At 37.4% G+C, this 16,898-nt stretch overlaps 1 protein-coding gene across 12 annotated transcripts in view; it reads left to right on the forward strand.

Moving 5' to 3' along the window:
- ERC1 (ELKS/RAB6-interacting/CAST family member 1) overlaps window positions 1-16,898 on the forward strand; it is a 305,364-nt gene that overhangs the window by 192,842 nt on the left and 95,624 nt on the right. For all 12 annotated transcript variants that reach the window (XM_069807691.1, XM_069807694.1, XM_069807693.1 and 9 more), the window contains one exon: window positions 6,451-6,611. In XM_069807691.1, the coding sequence (XP_069663792.1) occupies window positions 6,451-6,611 (161 nt within the window). The remainder of the gene's footprint in view (window positions 1-6,450; window positions 6,612-16,898) is intronic.

The raw sequence follows: 16,898 nt of genomic DNA on the forward strand, positions 1-16,898 counted from the left end.
CATTTCCCTCTTATTTTGTGTAAAGGTTTATTAGCTAGTGATTTAAGCAAACCATCTGGTCCTGCTGGCAATCCAAGTTATGTCAGACTCAATGCTTTCTCCCTGTAATATGTTACTTGAGGCAGTTAAATTACATACTTAAGTCCCAAGTCTGGCCTGTGCTTTTTCCATGTCCTAACATCTGTTCTGGGAAATTGTTCTGGGATCCAAACAAGTTTGCATGGAGCCAGAACTCTTGTCTTTGTCTTTCTTTTCATGTCTATTTCTTTTCCTTCTCTCTGTCTTGCAGTCTAATCAGTTCAACTAAGTAAAAGATAATGCAGAAATTAGCAGTCCCTTTATCATTTCACTAATGTACACAGTGAAATGAACAATAGTTTAAAAACTCAAGAGCTGTAGAAAAGTAGGAGACTGTCCTCTGAGAGAGTGAGTGACACTTAGAGAAATGTTAATTATTTTTTTTAGTCCTTGTAGTGTTCTTACTACTGACTTGTAATTGCAAGACTTTTTGTTTTGCTGGCCTAATTAATTTTGGGCAAAAGTACAGACTTCTAGTACACTTTGTCTTGTAATGCTGATTTCTTGTTTATACAAGAAGGGTCTATCTTTAGAAAGCCAATAATTTTAAATACACAAGTTAGCCTGCTGAGGTGGTTTTGAAAATAAGATCTCTAGTGATTGATTTATACAATGATGATGGAAAATGACTTGTTTGTGTTGGTATTTGTATCTGTATTCTCTAAAATTTCATCATTTGGTATTCTGCCTGGAACTTTTGGGACATAATAATGAATATAAACAGCTATCCCATAGCCCACTGTGTCTGTATGTGTATTGAAAGAAATATAATTTCTTTCCTTCAATCCGAAATATAAAAATGTGTCTGTCTTCAGGCATGTAATTAAACATTAAGCTGTAAGTTTCCTATGTATTGCTGCACCTGAAGTACTGTGTCTCCACTTTAGGAGTAGGGTTCTTAGTGTAGTAGTCAAGTCCCTTTGTCATGCCCTTTGAGACTTTTAATTATGGACTGATGTGCAGTCTTTTGTGCTTGATCAAAAGAAAAAAAAGGATGAGGAAGGAGAAATAACAAGACCAACAGATACCTTGGACCATCTGGATGGTTAAAACTTTAGCTGAATCAGTGAAAATCCTCATGAAGTTCAACAAGACCAAGTGTAAGGCCCTGCACTGGGTTCAAGGCAATACCCAATATCAGTACAGACTGGGGTTTGAATGGATTGAGAGCAGTCTTGTGGAGAATGACTTGGGGATACTTGGGGATGAAAAATCAGACATAAGCTGCCAATGTGTGCTTGCAGCCCAGAAAGCCAACCGTGTCCTGGGCTGCATAAAAAGCATGGCCAGCAGGTCGAGGGAGGTGATACTTCCCCTCTGCTCTGGTGAGACCCCACCTGGAGTACTGCATCCAGCTCTGGGGCCCCCAACATAAGAAGGACATGGACCTGTTGGAGCGAGTCCAGTGGAGGGCCACAAAGATGATCAGAGGGCTGGAGCACTTCTCCTATGAGGAAAGGCTGCGAATTTGAGTTGTTCAGCCTGAAGAGACTTTATTGCAACCTTTCAATATATGAAGGGACTTACAAGAAAGACAGACTTTTTACCAAGGCCTGTAGTGACAAGACATGGGGCAGAGGGGTAAGTTTAGACTGGACATAAGGAAGAAATTCTTTACGATGAGTGTAGTGAGACACTGGAACAGGTTGCCCTAAGAAGTTGTGGATGCCCCGTCCCTGGAAGTGTTCAAGGTCAGGTTGGATGGGGCTTTGAGCAACCTGGTCTAGTGGAAGGTGTCCCTCCCCATGGCAGGAGAGTTGGGCTAGGTGATACTGAAAGGTCCTTTCCGACACAAAACATTCTATGAAAAAACGAATAACAGAGAGAAATGCAGTCTCTTCTGCAAAGATTGTTAATCTACACATTATTTATATAGTGTACCACTGATTTGCTATCCTTAATAAATACTATTGAAGCCAGTCATATACATTTGAACTATGGATGCATTCATATCCTGTCACTTGAGACTGGAAAATTTTCCTTTGCAGTGTCTGTGGAGGGTGTTCTTTAGCCTTTTCCTCATTCTTTATATGCACATATCATATAAACGTGGATTGCACGGGTCACCATTTCAGAATAGATCCTCTGCCCTTGTAAGTGTTTTTTCAAGCACATAGCATCTTGCTCTTTTTTTTTTTTTTGCCATATTGATGACTCCATTGCCCCTTTATATTTGCATGGTACCACTGTAGTGAATTACATCATGTTACCAGCATTCATCATGCATTTGTTGCTTGGATGATGACCCAGAATTGCTGTGCTTCTCTGAGAAGGTGTAAGCAGAAAATTAAGCTCCAGAACTATCTTCCAGAGAGGGCTATGGAGGCCTTTTTTAATTTTCTGTCCAATAGAAAAGTTCTCTTCAGGTGATCCTTAATCACTGAGGTAGAAGTTCACAATGGGAAGAAAAGGTAGCTGCCACTAGATTGTAATATAAACACACTGAAGCATTTGGGGATCCTGAGGCTGCTTTAGCTAGCCTGTCTGTCTGGGTTGACCTTAGGTATTAGAGTCTTTGGGCGCTCATTTTAAGAGGCAACCAATACCAACCGCATCAGTTGATGTAGCCTTCTTCCTGGCCTGAAATGTCTACTGTGCTTCAGAAATTTTCAGTAATGCATTAGTTCTCCTCACATAAGAGGTGGGAATTTGAGCTTGCCTATCCTGATCATCAGTGATCTTTCCAGGAGCTAGTACGGAGGTTCATTAAGATGCCCAGCCTCATTAATATTTTGCATATCCAGTCCCTTTCTCAATTTTACTGTCTTTTTACTGACTTTGGGGGGAACTTGACCAAGCTCTTTAGAAGTTCCTGGCTTCACATTACCCAATAGCCACAAAAGCTTGCTGGAAACACCACATACTTGGAGATAATGTGGCAACTGTATGTCTATGCAACAGCCTGTTTTCAGATTTACAGTTGAGTTAGAGGTGCCTGAAATTAGAGTTTGTGGGAGCAGGGAGGTTAAGATGGTAGATAGGCTCCTGAAAAGGGCTTCATTCTTTTGGTATTACATCATTTCTTCTATTTCTTTACAGGCTGCCACTGACATGGTAGATAAACTTCTCCAATTATATTGCCTTTTCTTTCCACCATGCTTTCTAAGGAGATGTACTACTATGTAAAAAATTTGTCCTGTATTGACATTTCCCTTTGCTGCTGCTGTGAATCCCATACTGATCCAATTGACATAGTTTGTCCTCTTTCACATAGTTTGTTCAGTTTCTCAGGAACTCTCTCTAATGGAAACTTCACTCAGCTTCCTGTTCTTCCTTAAAGATAAGCTGTCATCTGGTCAGGTCACTTAAGGCCTAAAAACAGTGAAAAAATAGTCTCCATTTAAGTTCTCTGCAGATCCATCCTGCTCAGAATACAGAGAACTGGGTCATGGGTAGGTCATAGGTAGTCAAAGATATACTCTGCTTTATATACTATCATCTGAGCAGAGAGAAAAGAGGAGCAAGAGTACACTCTTTACACCTTCCGAAATGGAAACTTTCTAGTTATAACTGACAGGGCACAAGCTTACCTGCAGTTAAATTGAAAATGTCAACAGCATGTCTCTGAAAATGTCTCAGCGTGCCGAGAACTCTGGTTCTTGGCAAATATTTTTTCTTTATTATATAATTAGCTGCTCTTGGGGGGGGGGGAATCAAGGGTGGATTTGAAGTTTTTTGTATAGGCTAAATTAGATGTGCTTTGCAAGCAGTTTGCTTCCAGTGAATATTCCTGTATTGCTTCTCACAGGGCTGCTTACTGGGACATATACAGACAGCCCTGCACTAAGATTCATAAGCGGCAAAATAAAATGTTACGTTTTATAGAATTTTAACTGAAATGGTCCCATGGAGTATCTGTAACTTGATGAATCTGAACAGTGAAATCTTTATTGTGAATACAGTGATCATTGCTTTAGTGAGTTTTGTCTTTAGTAAATCACATGACAAATGGTACTTGCTGGAGAGGATGGAAGGTAACGACAGTTCTGTAAACTAAGTTGTTGGCACAGTTTAAAAGCCAGTCGCGTTCCAGCCATTCCTAGTATGTTATTAGATCAATCTTCTGTTAACTTGCAAAAGTACAGAATGTAACCTTAAAATTAGAAGAATTAACAAACAGAGCAATGAGAAAAAGGTTAAGTACCTGCAATAACCACTACTACAAAGTACTCTTGCAGAGTTAGATCTTGCCACCTGGCACTAGGAGCCTTGGCCTAGATATCGGCCTCTAGCCTTGTTGTGTCTTCTTAACAGCACAGAGTTGTTATGCTACAGATCTGCATCAAGCAGACCAGTCCTTCAGTGTTAGCGTCACAAATCTTGATGATGGGAATGGAATGAAGGATGTCAGAAATCTTCCAAGCCTGATTATGGAAAAGGTGTTGCTTCAAAGATTGTTTTATCTTGGCAGCTGACAGATTGACACAAGCCATTTTGATTGTTGCAGTTGGCTGGGGCCTTGTTTATTTGAGGTTGTTTTCTGTTATAAGCAGAAGGTTTTGTAGTTGGCATGCCTCTTTTCTCCTCAGTTTAAAGGAAAGCATTTATTATGTCAGTAATTCTGGTCCACCCAAAGGAAGTAGAAGCTGATATACTAGAAGCTGATATACTAGCACACCTTCACTTCCTCAGCACGTTACTCTTCTCTTTCAAGGCATCAGTTTCCATCCTAGTAGTATTTTTGCTATTCATTGTTTCTGCAGTTTTTCTTTCCACTCTTTACTGATATATTTCTCTATTTCATTTTATGGAGTTTTCACTTTGTTTTAAAAATTGACAGACTTTCTGATCTTGTTTTGCACACGAAACACTAGTAAGAGAGAAAAAGTTTGGTCATTACATGCATGCTAGCCAGTTTGGACTATGTGTCACCGAAATTCTCCTTCGGTCTGATGATTACTGGATGAATTCTTGGCTGTACATTTTGAATAGTTTTTGATAATTGCATATATTTTAAATTTTTCTTAATTTGCTGGGCATAAGAAGAATGTTTGTTGTCAGCTGCATTTGAGTGGTAGTAGATAGGCTTTCTGCAGTAAACACTGCATGATGTCTATGCTTGATTTTTATAAATGTGCTAATTCTGAATTGCAATGTTTCTTGCTCTATCACTGATTGAGGATGAAAACCAATCTCATTATCCATGTTTGTCCTGAGTCATTAGCTCTGCCTTTAGGAGTATGGGATTTGTTAAAGCAAGGGGTGATATGTTCCATACCTGCCATCCTCCAGCACCTATATAGTGAGTGATGTGACCAACTGTCTTTGTAAAAACATGTAATTGAGCTTAATATAATTTCAGTAATTCACTTCCAGGATGGAGCACAAGTTGGTTGTTATGCAGGGATATAAATGCAATGCAGTGCTGTATTGTCATGCTAAATTTATACAAATGTTTGATTATGTGCAACAGTAGCATCTGAGTTTCTCCTATTTGAAGGACATTATAAAATTGTTTATGAACAGTTGGTTGTGATAGAAAGAGAAAATCTATATGGAAGAAGTCAGTGAAAGTAATGTGTGCTATCAAGCATTATTATAAAATTATTAAAAGAACATCCAGAGGTTTTTGTATGTTACATGTAGCTATACTTGAGCATTTATTGCAGTTTTGCATGTTAATTAGTGATAAATTTTAGCTGAGACAGAACCTGCTCCAAGTGCAAAATAAAATATGACTATCTATGTTCATCTGTGTAATATCTATGCTAGAATTTAGTCTTGTTAATTCTGAACCTTTCCCATTTACCAAAGATATGAGCATTGTTCTGCTGTAGTCTGCTATCAGCAACTTTTAAAATGTCTTTTATGTTGCTAAATCACAAAACATGCCTGTAAGCATTGTTAAACAGATACTTTGAGGAGAATTGCCTTATAGCTTGTTCTTCATGGGAGCCCAGTCCTCTCCCTGTTTCAGAAACATTACCTTTGTTCTTAAAGTGTATATGTAGTTTCTCTTTAGGCATCATTTACAGAGACAGGTTTTTTATCCTTTTGGTATATTATTGATGTATTCCATTTAATACCTAGCATTTTTGTGGGATGATTTTAATATATACAGGCCATCCGTTTATCCTCGTGGTACATTTTCTAAAATAGAAATACTGAAGAGTTGAAGATTTGTAATTTGGTATTGTAATGGTAACATTCCAGTGACCAGACTATGTTAATTCACAGACCGTAATGTTGCTTCAGTCAAGTATAGATGTACTGTCCACAGCACTAGATGATGCTTCCAGTATACAGAAGTGTTACGCAGTGTACATGCACTGGTAACCTTTGTGTTCCAACTTAGTTGTGACATTTAGTAAGTTCCAGTTGATCACATTACACTGTTTTTCTCTCCTCCTGTCCTCCCCAAAAACGTTTCAGGTAGAAGAGTTGATGATGGCCATGGAGAAGGTTAAGCAAGAGCTGGAGTCAATGAAAGCAAAATTGTCCTCTACACAACAGTCTTTGGCTGAGAAGGAAACTCATTTGACCAACCTACGAGCTGAGAGAAGGAAACATTTGGAGGAAGTCTTGGAAATGAAGTAAGTGTTCCTTTTCATTGTCTGTAGGCATGTTTTACTGATATCTCTGAATTCTCCTCTGATCCCCGGTGTTCTAAAGCCAGCCATTGAATGAATATGTCTCTGTAGATAGCAGCTATCTATGTAATCAGTCAAGCCTTCAAAAGTGACTTCTGACCAGGGATTACCTACATGACTTTCACACTTTTGTTAGAGCTGAAAAACATTTCTTCCTTCTGATTGTTTGCAGTAGACTACTGTTATTTGCACAATAGCATCTTCGAAGATCCTAAACAATTCTTGGGACTCAATTATTTTGTGTGTCTTATGAATGTGCCATCTTGCTTTGAGTAGCCTATAATCTACTTTAAGGTAAGATGCAAGTCAGTGTAACAAATGACAAAAAAAAAAAGAGGGAAGAGCTAAACATAATGTCAGGTGGTTGTAATGCTAAAATCAGACTGCAGATGTCTGGTCTGCTAAAGTATTTTTCAAACTCATGTGGATGATTCATAAGCACTGGAACAGAGTTTGAAGCTCTCTATCAGTCAGGCTTCTCTCATCATCTTTACCTAAGGAGGTTTGAATAAAACCAAGCTTTGAGGAGGTGGGGAGAAGTGAGGAATTAGACTTCTAAGGCTTAAATACTTCCTAATTTCTGACCATGCATTATAGATAAATAGTTATCCTTAGTTTAGGGAGACATGAATCCATTTAGTGCAATGATGGATAGTGGTGCCAGCAGTTCATTAGAAACACTTTCAGTTGTTTAGCCAGCCCTGAAGAGAAGGAACATTTTTATTGGCAGGACCAGCAGTGGTTCCTCCACTGTGGTTTTGTGAGCCATTATTTATTTATTTAACTTTTCTACGCTAGTCTCTTTTTTTTTTTTTTTTAATGAAAGGATAGAAAAACAGCTGTTACAAAATGGAAAGAGAGGTGGCTTAGATCTTGAAATTCTAACTTAGGAGGGCTGTATAAAGTGGATCAAGCCTCCCCAGCTTCATATTCAGCTACAACACTCTGATCTAGACCTGGCATAAGGACATTGGAAGAGAGCAGTATTTAAAAGCCACACTTTTTATTTTTAATAAAAAATTTTATTGAGCTATAAATTTGACTGCCTTGAGAGTTGGTGTATTGGGGGATGGGAAGAATAGCTCTTAAGGTGATGTGGGAATCCAAAGCAACTGGAGATATATCCCATATCCAATCACTTGGCAGTACTTTCTTCTGCCAAACTGCTCTGCCAAACCTTCTCATTAAAATGTACACGTAGTGTACAGTATATCCTGAAATGTATTTGGAATTGTGTAGGTCTACAGCCTTTAATATAACTATTCACTTCTTCTAAATGATGACCTCTCTTAGCTGAGTAAGTTATTGTTGGAAACTTGTTGTACTGAAATGTAGTATCAGGAACTGCATAAACTGGTAGATCCATTGTACCTCAGAAGGAAGAAGAACGCTGGAGAGAATGGTAATGCTGTCAGCACATGGAGAGAAACATGGAAAAAACATCACTTTTGTATAGTTAACTAGCTGAGCATGTTTTAGTCATAGCTGGTCTGTCTTAAAGTTCTATAAAGCTGCCAAAAGCATCCAAACTTCAAAAAGTCACCCTCACCATGAGGCTCTGTTGCAAACAAGTCTCTACTGAGGGCTCACAGTCAATTAAATATCTCATATTTATATACAGAAACTCCAGTATATTCTTCATTGCCCTACTTTCCCAGCCTATGCCTTTTATGAAAAGCACTCTTGTCATCTGTTTTCTAGTTTCTCAAAGAGTTTCTAGTGTTGTTAAAACGTTTCCTACTATTTCAACTCAAAAATTACTGTAATTGAATGAGTGCTCAATTTTGTGAAGCAGCTAGCTGGTTTTGGTATTCTTAATGGAAAACAATAGCTGTTGTACAGAGCTGTTCGAAGACACAGTAAAGCAATATTGTTTCCCAAGTATTAGGGCATGCTTCACGAGGAAAAGTTTGAGGTGATCAAAAGCAGCACTGATTAAATTTGAGATTTGATAGAGGTGTAAGTTTAACAGCTTGGGCCCTGCGGTCAGCTAATGGGGTAGGGAGCATACAACAAAAATAGCTTATGAAATGCTGCTTTAGGAGATTCTAGATATGGACTGAAAGAAAGTGTTAAAGCAACAAGAGGACTCCAGAAAGTTACCTCTGGGTTTTAATAGGAAGTTGTTAGCTATTATGTATGGGAAAATATATATTTAAAATACTGTTTCTTAGAGTAGAACTTGTGTTTACTACTGACTCTGTAACCCTGAGAAGATCGTTTCACACTCCTTAGGGAATACTGTAGTACTAGAATAGCTCAAGTGTGAATTATTCCAAGGAAGAAATTTCACTCCTTAAAGAAATACTACATATTTTGAAGCCCTCTTCCTTTAAGTCTAATATTTTCATTTTCTTTTTTAAAAAACTTAGTTGTAAATAATTATGAGAGAGGTAGATAATGGTGTCTCTATTTATATCACCAAACCTGATCTACTGTAAAAAATTACTAGTGAACTGCTAGGATTTTTGTTTTGTTATGTTTTCTTTTAGAAGTTCTAATGTTTCCATCATTCACAGCAAATCTTTTAAATTAGGCAGGAATAAAGTGCTGTCTACAGAGAAATCTCTGTTCTTTGTCCCATAAAAACCTGCTTAGGCTGAGCTGAGTTATAAACTGTTGAAAATCACCAGTTTTCCTTTCCTTTTTTTTCTCCTGGTGTTGTCAGCAAATTTTGGCAGTGTGTGAAAATAACCGAGCACAAACAGTCTAATCTGAGGCCGAGCTCATGCAGTTGCCAAAACTGTAGCAGCGGACACTGCACTTACAGGGAAGGGGAACAGACACTGTGTCTGCATGTAAAGAAGATTTTTTTTTTTTTTTTTTTTTTTTTTTTTGACAAGGCAGGCCTTTTGTTATGGTCAGAAGGACCAGAAGGTTCTTCCTAGTCATCTGCTTTGGGGTTGAAAAGTCCCAGTTGGAGCATTTCTCAATCTGTTCTTTCAGACCTGGAAAACTGTCCAACAGCCCTTTCCTGAATTATGCCTTCTCCTGCTAATTGCGATTGCTGCCAGCCCTATAATTCAAGGGATGCAGACTTACATAATGTAGTTGGCGCTTCAGAGTTGAATCCTTCATCCTGCTGGCACACAACAGAAAGATTATTACTTGTCCAAGAATAATTTACTATCCTCTTTCTTCTTTAAAAATAACCAAGGATTTTACAGACTAATGAATTGTTAAAATAGAACATAATTTATATTTCAAAATCAAGCTGTCAAAAAATGTCTTTTGATTTCTTATGTGACTTTACATGAGTGGTCTTTTGAATATTTATCACAGTAGTCTCTAATTACATGAATATATCCCACAGATAGTGTTTCATTTGATACAGAGTGTAGGAAGTGCTCAGAGATGAACCAGGCCTGTGTAGCTTAATGAACCTGTTTATTGTATTCCTTCCTTATTTCATCTCAGAGTTGGAAGGCCTGCTGAGAGCTACGTGAGGGCTACTATGAAAAATAAGATGCCAGCCTAGGCGGTGCTATGCAGGAAGACTGTTCGTCCTTATCTCTGCTAAAGTTTTCCTGCGTGATGTGCAAGTCACTTAAGAATATTTGGTAGATGGTTGATAAGTCCATGTGTTCATTTTCTGGCTATCAGATAAGAAAAATACGAACACATGCACACAAACACTCACAACTGAAAATTAAGTCAGTGGAAGCTGAGGTAGTTTATCTTCTGAAAAGTTCATCCTCTCAGCAATAAAGCAATATTGTCTGGAGGTATGAGCATGAGGTTGAAATTGAAAGTAGTCCAAAAGAAACTGATTAATTGGCACATAGTTTATTTGCCAGAAAAGTAATTTCAGTTGATCCAAAATGAGGTGTGAAGTAATTTCAAACGCAGCAAACACTTTAACCAAACAAAAATATTTCAGGTTATGTGCACCCGTGGTGAACAGAACCAGGGAAAAAAAAAATATCAATGTCCATCCAATGATAACTTGTCAGCTCATCAGAAATTGTCTTCCTGGAAATTAAAGAATTTTTTTTTTTTTTTTGGTCATTAGAGAAATTATGGTTTATGCCTATAGGAGGAGAAGTGATTCCTAGTTGCCGAAGCATGTATATATTCTATGTGTATAAACAGTTGTCTCTATAGTTTGAAGTCACTTCATATTTGTTGTCAGTGCTACAAAGCATTAGTATGTTAACCTTGCATCTGCAAGGTGTGGCTTTCTAGGCCCAACGCAAACTCTTCATCATCTTGAACTGGACTATAAGGTCTATGGGCCACTTGGTATATCAGGCCATCATGTGATTGCAGCAATAGTCCCAAAGCACCTCCTATAATTACTTTGTGTGAAATTAAATAAGCTAAAATCCCACAGGGGGCACTCCATGTCTGTAGGATTTACTGTCTGGGGCAAAGCTGAACATATGCATCTGTGTCAGTCCCTCTTTTTCTTCTATAAGCTCAGATATTTTTTTTCTTTAAAATGTCTTTTTCAGGGCACGCAGTGAAAATGAACCCAACAATATCCTGTTACCATTGTTTTGTCCTTTATAACTGTCAAGCATAAAATATATAATTATATATGTTTCTTTTAATTATATATGGTCACCCAGTTAGATTTTGACATTTAAGTTGCAAAAAGTTCAGTTGCAGTAGTCTGAAATGTGAAAAATTATCCATTTCTAATTACTGAACAATACAGACATTATGTTTAAATACTTGGAAGTAAACTGACCTTGGAACTATTTTTAATCTCCAAGTGAATCACACAGAATCCGATAGGAAGGCTGAAATACAGCACGTAGATATATTGTGTGTCTTTTAAGGCTAAAGTTTATTGAAAGGCCAGAATTTTTTTTTCTTTTTTAACTGCACAGTTCTCCTCACTGTAATGAAACAGTAGGCTATTCCTAAATGTAATTGTAGATCTGGGTTACCTTCAAGTTTGGTGGCTTCTGCTATTAATTTTTTAATTCAGGTGAAAGCTTGAGAGAAAACATAATCTCTTTTGCACGTTTTTTCTCTTGGCAATTAAGGAATGAAGCCTGTTATCCTTTCTGTCCTCCTACGTTGTCGATGAGCCTTTGAGCGCTCTCCGACACTCAGTGTTGTGGCAGCACTAGAGACAGCCTGCCGCTTTGTTTTCAGTGCAACGGCTACTAGATGTCCTGAGTCATGGAAATAAGCAGAAAAGCTTAAGCCACTTACGGGGCAGCAGTACAAAACTGGTCGGTCAAATGATTCACCTAGGTGAGAGAGCTATTAAACTCGAATCTCAAAGTTTCACAGGAAGATAAACTGCCAAGCAAAGAAGTGATCCTTTAGCAAAGCTACGTAAATAAGGTGCCCCATATGAGCACACACAGAATTAGATTGTTGTGGTTTATTCTGTTTCTTTAAGTATTGGGAAGTTATGTTTATCTTTTGTAACTGGCTTGTTTTTACTCTTCACCTGCCTTGAAAACTTTTTCTTGTGTGGCTTTTTCAGATACTAAAATCTTGGCATGGTATGTCACAGTCCTGTTCTGTCTTGTCATAAAACCTCCGTATCTCATTTTATCTTGAATTCTATGGTCCCCGAGAAGAGTCTTGCAGAGAGAAAGTACTATACTATCTTAATGAGCCATGACAGGCCTGGAAGCAAGACCAACTGCTGAAAAGTGCACCAGGTTGTGTTAAAGGGGTTTGTTCCACTTGGTAATTTCTAAGACTATTAATGTTGTAGGGACGAGTTGGGAAAAGGAGGTCCAGTCATTAACTTGCTGAGAATTTAGCTACACTGTACTTTTGTTTCCATTCCTTTCCATGGGAGATTATTTTTTCTTCTGGATATGTTTTCCGGGGACTGGGTTTAGTGTAAGTGATCCCTTCAATAGTTCTTGGAACATAGTTTTCTAGATGGTGAAAGGAAATTAGACCTCTTTTAAGTGAAAATGTGAAAAACCTAGCATATAGCTTCACTGTTAAGAACACACAGGTTTTGTTATGTTTTTCTTTTCTATTAATAGATTACAGCATTCTTACAGAAATTGCTGTGAAAGATCTCATCAGTAGAGATCTTGGCGTATATATACAGAGTACTAAAATGTATAAATTTTTTAGGCTTGCACAATCCTAGCACTAGTGAATGAATACCCTTCTTGTCTTTTCTCAGGTTGCTAGTTCATTATTGCAAATACATTCAGCAGGTGCAGCACAAGATAATTTCTTGGAAGTCATTACTGCCCCCATGTACTTCCTGCCCAAAGGGTGTTGCTTTGGGAAAAGTTTGTTTTTACCATAACCTGCATGCAGATCATCTTATATAAAAGAATTACAAGAATTGTGCTTTTTTTCTAGAAATAATTACTCAGCTAACCCAATATTAAACTGGTAGAGGAATGGAGAGAGTGACGGTTTTATTTTGGCTAACATATAGAACAGATTGCTTGTAAGATAGCTTTAAGGGTACCAATATACTGCCTTCTGCTAGCTAATTCTGTATGCCTTTTCCAGTACAAAACACTGTTCTTCTACTATATTGTAACATACTCTTTGTATAATTAAATACATTCAGAAGTTCTGTCAGAACTAAAGGGTTATCTGTTCAAGAGAATCTGTGTAATTTCCCCATGGGTGTATGAATCCTCCACTCCACTTATTTCTAGAACAACACTGACAAAAATAGATTTCCAGGTCTTCAGCATGCCTTTTTTATTGTTTCTATATATTTCTATGCATGATAAACACAAATATGACTGTGATTTTTGTTTTAAAATATGCAGGAGTGTTTTCGCTTAGGATTGGTAGCAATAGTACATTTCCTATGCTAGCTGTTTCAGCTGCATCAGTGATTCCTGTCGCCATCCCTAATCCAGCTATAAGATTCTGGGGCTTCCAGGGGTGTTACTGAGCTAAACCAAATCAGGCACTTTTTACTTTCTGTTAAAGTCAAAAGAACCGTGAGTTCCTTAGGGTGCTTTTTCCTCTTTTATAAACGTGTACTGTAAATAGTGATGCATATAAATCAACTCTGTGAGCACTACATATTTCATTAAATACAGTCAAGTTGTGGGTTAATAGAAGTTCCAAGTGAAAATATTATGGTATCTCATTGCATATATTGTAGATTTAATGTAGTGTGAACAATAGTAGCTTTGAGCCATTGTAAATCCCATCCGGACATCGTCAACGTAGTTCAAAATACAAGGAGGGAAATCTCAAAGGTTAGATGTGCTCATATGGCCACTGTGCATATGCAAGTCATTCTTTTATTGTTTTTAAAATCATGCTGTAGCTTTGCGGGGTGTAGGTAAGGCAAAGTCTAACTTCAGACTGTTTTCTGGTGTTGAACAGAAATTCCTTTTTGAAAGTCAGGTCAATTTGCTTTAATTACAGAAATAACCTCTGAAGCAAGTAATTGCTTCCCTACAATCCTGGAGGACAACAAGTAGGAGTTGTGTAAGAAAAGTTGGAGAAATGAGTCAAGTCATTGACAGTCCCTACAGTCTTTGTCTTTATACTGTATGGGAATATTCAGTGTATCTTTTTGGTTTCCTCCCTTCCCAAACAATACTACTGAGTTCTTTTAGGCAAAATAAAAAGCACCATTTGCAAGTCTATGGAATTTCTGAGAAAACTCCACAGTGAGAGGATTTGGGAGTTGTTGAGTTGTCTGGTGGTATGTGTTGTGCAGAGCAAGTGACTACATGTAACAGGAGTTAAAAACATGAAAATTGACCAGAACTGTTCATTTAGAAATCCTAAAAGATGACACTAAGCACTGTAAAAGTGTCTTTCTTGAAGGTCTTTAAGTTTCTTTCTTTTTAATAGCAATGCTGTCATTGCTATTGAGTCACTTCTCCCCAGTCCAATATCCAGTGTTATAGTTTAGACAGATTGCAGGGTAGAGAACTATCTTTCCTGGTACTAGGAACTAGTATGTATAGGATTGTAGGGAGGACTGAAACATTGTTTGACTCAGTGTCATATTTGGTGTTCCCTAAAGCCCTTTTTACAGCCTTTCCTCAAGCACTGAATAGATACAGCTATAGCTTTCTGTAAACCCATAGTTCTTTTTCAGTCTGCTAGCATTTTACAGCTTTAAAGTTGATGTCAGGAAAACATTGAAAACTAAAGGATCACACTAGTTTATTTCCACTAGGTAATCTAGGAATCAAGCTTTATGTATGAGGTTAAATTAAACGATGTAACTGGTATTTTCTGTACAATCTTAAGAATCAACTAGTTTGATCATTTAGTTTAATTTCATGAATAAAGATTTAAGGCCACTGATACTGTTGTGAAAAGACGACTACTGCAAGTAGCTTTGAGCAGCCAAGGATTTCATGAGCCTACCTTCAATTACAAGAAAGTTATTGGAGTAAATGATCAAAAATATTATTTGGAAATACTTAGAAAATAGTAAAGTGTTAAGTAACAGAGAACCTAAATTTGTTGAGACTAAATCATGACAAATCAACCAGGTGTCCCCATGTGCCAAGTCATAGCTTTGGTAATACAGTAGAGGTGATATGTTTTGATATCAGGAGGATTTCTGTCATTGTTTTATAGAACTGTCTCAACAACAAAGTAGGGATTATATTCCTGATTAAACTACTATAAAGTGAATAAGCAGGTAGCTGGAAAAGAATAGTTAGTAGTTCATTGTCAAAATGGAAACCTATGTTACGTGGTTTCCTTAGAGGTCTCTCCCAAGTCTGCCACTGTTCAGAATGTCCATTAATGAAGCGGCTGACAAGCCAAAGGATATGTATTGCCAAAATGCCATGGTGGGTGTTCAGATATTTTGGAGAACAAGATGAGGATTCAAAGTGATCTCAATAAGGTGAAGAGGGGTTCTAGGGAAGCCGTAGAATACTGTTCCCTGGAGGTTTTTACAGACAAATTACACCAACATATCACAAATAGCTTAAATATAGTTGAACGTGCTTTCGGGGTAGACTAGATGAACTTGAGGATAGAGAGGGTGTTATCTTGCAGGTTTTCGTGATTCTTCAGCACAGGTCATATACTTCCCTTAATGAATGTCTGTAAGAACCAAAAATGTATCTTGTAAAAATATATGTATCATATGTATTAGCTTGTTCTACACATTATGTGGGCTCGGTTCTCTCTGTTAATACTGACTTTGGCTAGCAGATTCAATTTCTAAAAAGAAATTTTGCTCTTGTAGGTAAACAATTTTGAGTATTCTTCATGCAAAGGAAACTTTTTTTTTAAATTGAAAGAATTAAACATCATTGAATTTGTTGGTTCAAGGTAGCTGCAAAATTCTTGCTGCCTTTCAAGGCCTCAATAGGCAGGAAATCTGAAAGGGTTAGGTCTGGTTAGGTTATAAAGAATGCCAAGGATATAATCTGATATTTGGAAAAGCCTTTATGACCTCAGCTAGCCACATTTTCTTCAAAAATATTAATAATGCAACTATTAATAAGAGCACTTTGCAGTTTAGTTCTTTTCATTGGCACATCTTACATGTCAAAGTCTTCCTTTTTATAAAAACAGAGAAATACTGTCATTGTTCCTCAAAGGAGCAAACTGAAAACAAAAACATGAAGTGACTTGTTCACCCATGGCCACAGAACTTTAGTGATGTCAGGAATTAAAATCTGAAGATACTAGGTTTGTAGGGGTTTAAATATCTCAGTATTTGAGACACAGATGTTTAATAGGAAATATTGTGCATATAAGATACATACTTCTTCATTTTTTTCTCTCTTCTAGCATGTTCTCATACAGATGCTTTCTACATCCTCATTTTTCCTTTATGATATGTCTATACCTAAAATTGAGTATGTTTATCTTGCCACTTTAGTGCTGTAATTGGAGAGAAGCAATCTGTTCTCTTTTGCTAAGCTGATCTTTGGATTTGTCTCACTTGCTAGATTCACATTGTTAGTGAGGGCTTTGGTTTGGAGTTTGAAAACCTAGATTAATTTAGCCAGGAGATGTTAATTTAAAACAAAAACAAATACATTTTTGCCTTGCCTTGAAAAATATGAAGCTGGCTTTGGACTATAATTTCATAGGTTTTGTGACAAATGAGGCATGAAACAAATTGGCAAACCCACAGTGTCCAAAGTACAGTGGTACAGTGTGCTCTCTAATTCCCAGCCCTAAAGATCTCAGCAAAGGTCGCAAATTAAACAAAGTCAGAATTAATCAACTCTGCAATCAAAATATAATTATTAAGGCTTTCGTTTACTACAAAGAAGGTGTTGTGAAAGAGGCACTGGAGCAAGTTCTTTTGTGCAGTAAGGGAAGATCAAC

Source organism: Haliaeetus albicilla, chromosome 19 (genome assembly GCF_947461875.1).
Source record: "Haliaeetus albicilla chromosome 19, bHalAlb1.1, whole genome shotgun sequence".
Classification (NCBI taxonomy): Eukaryota; Metazoa; Chordata; class Aves; order Accipitriformes; family Accipitridae; genus Haliaeetus; species Haliaeetus albicilla.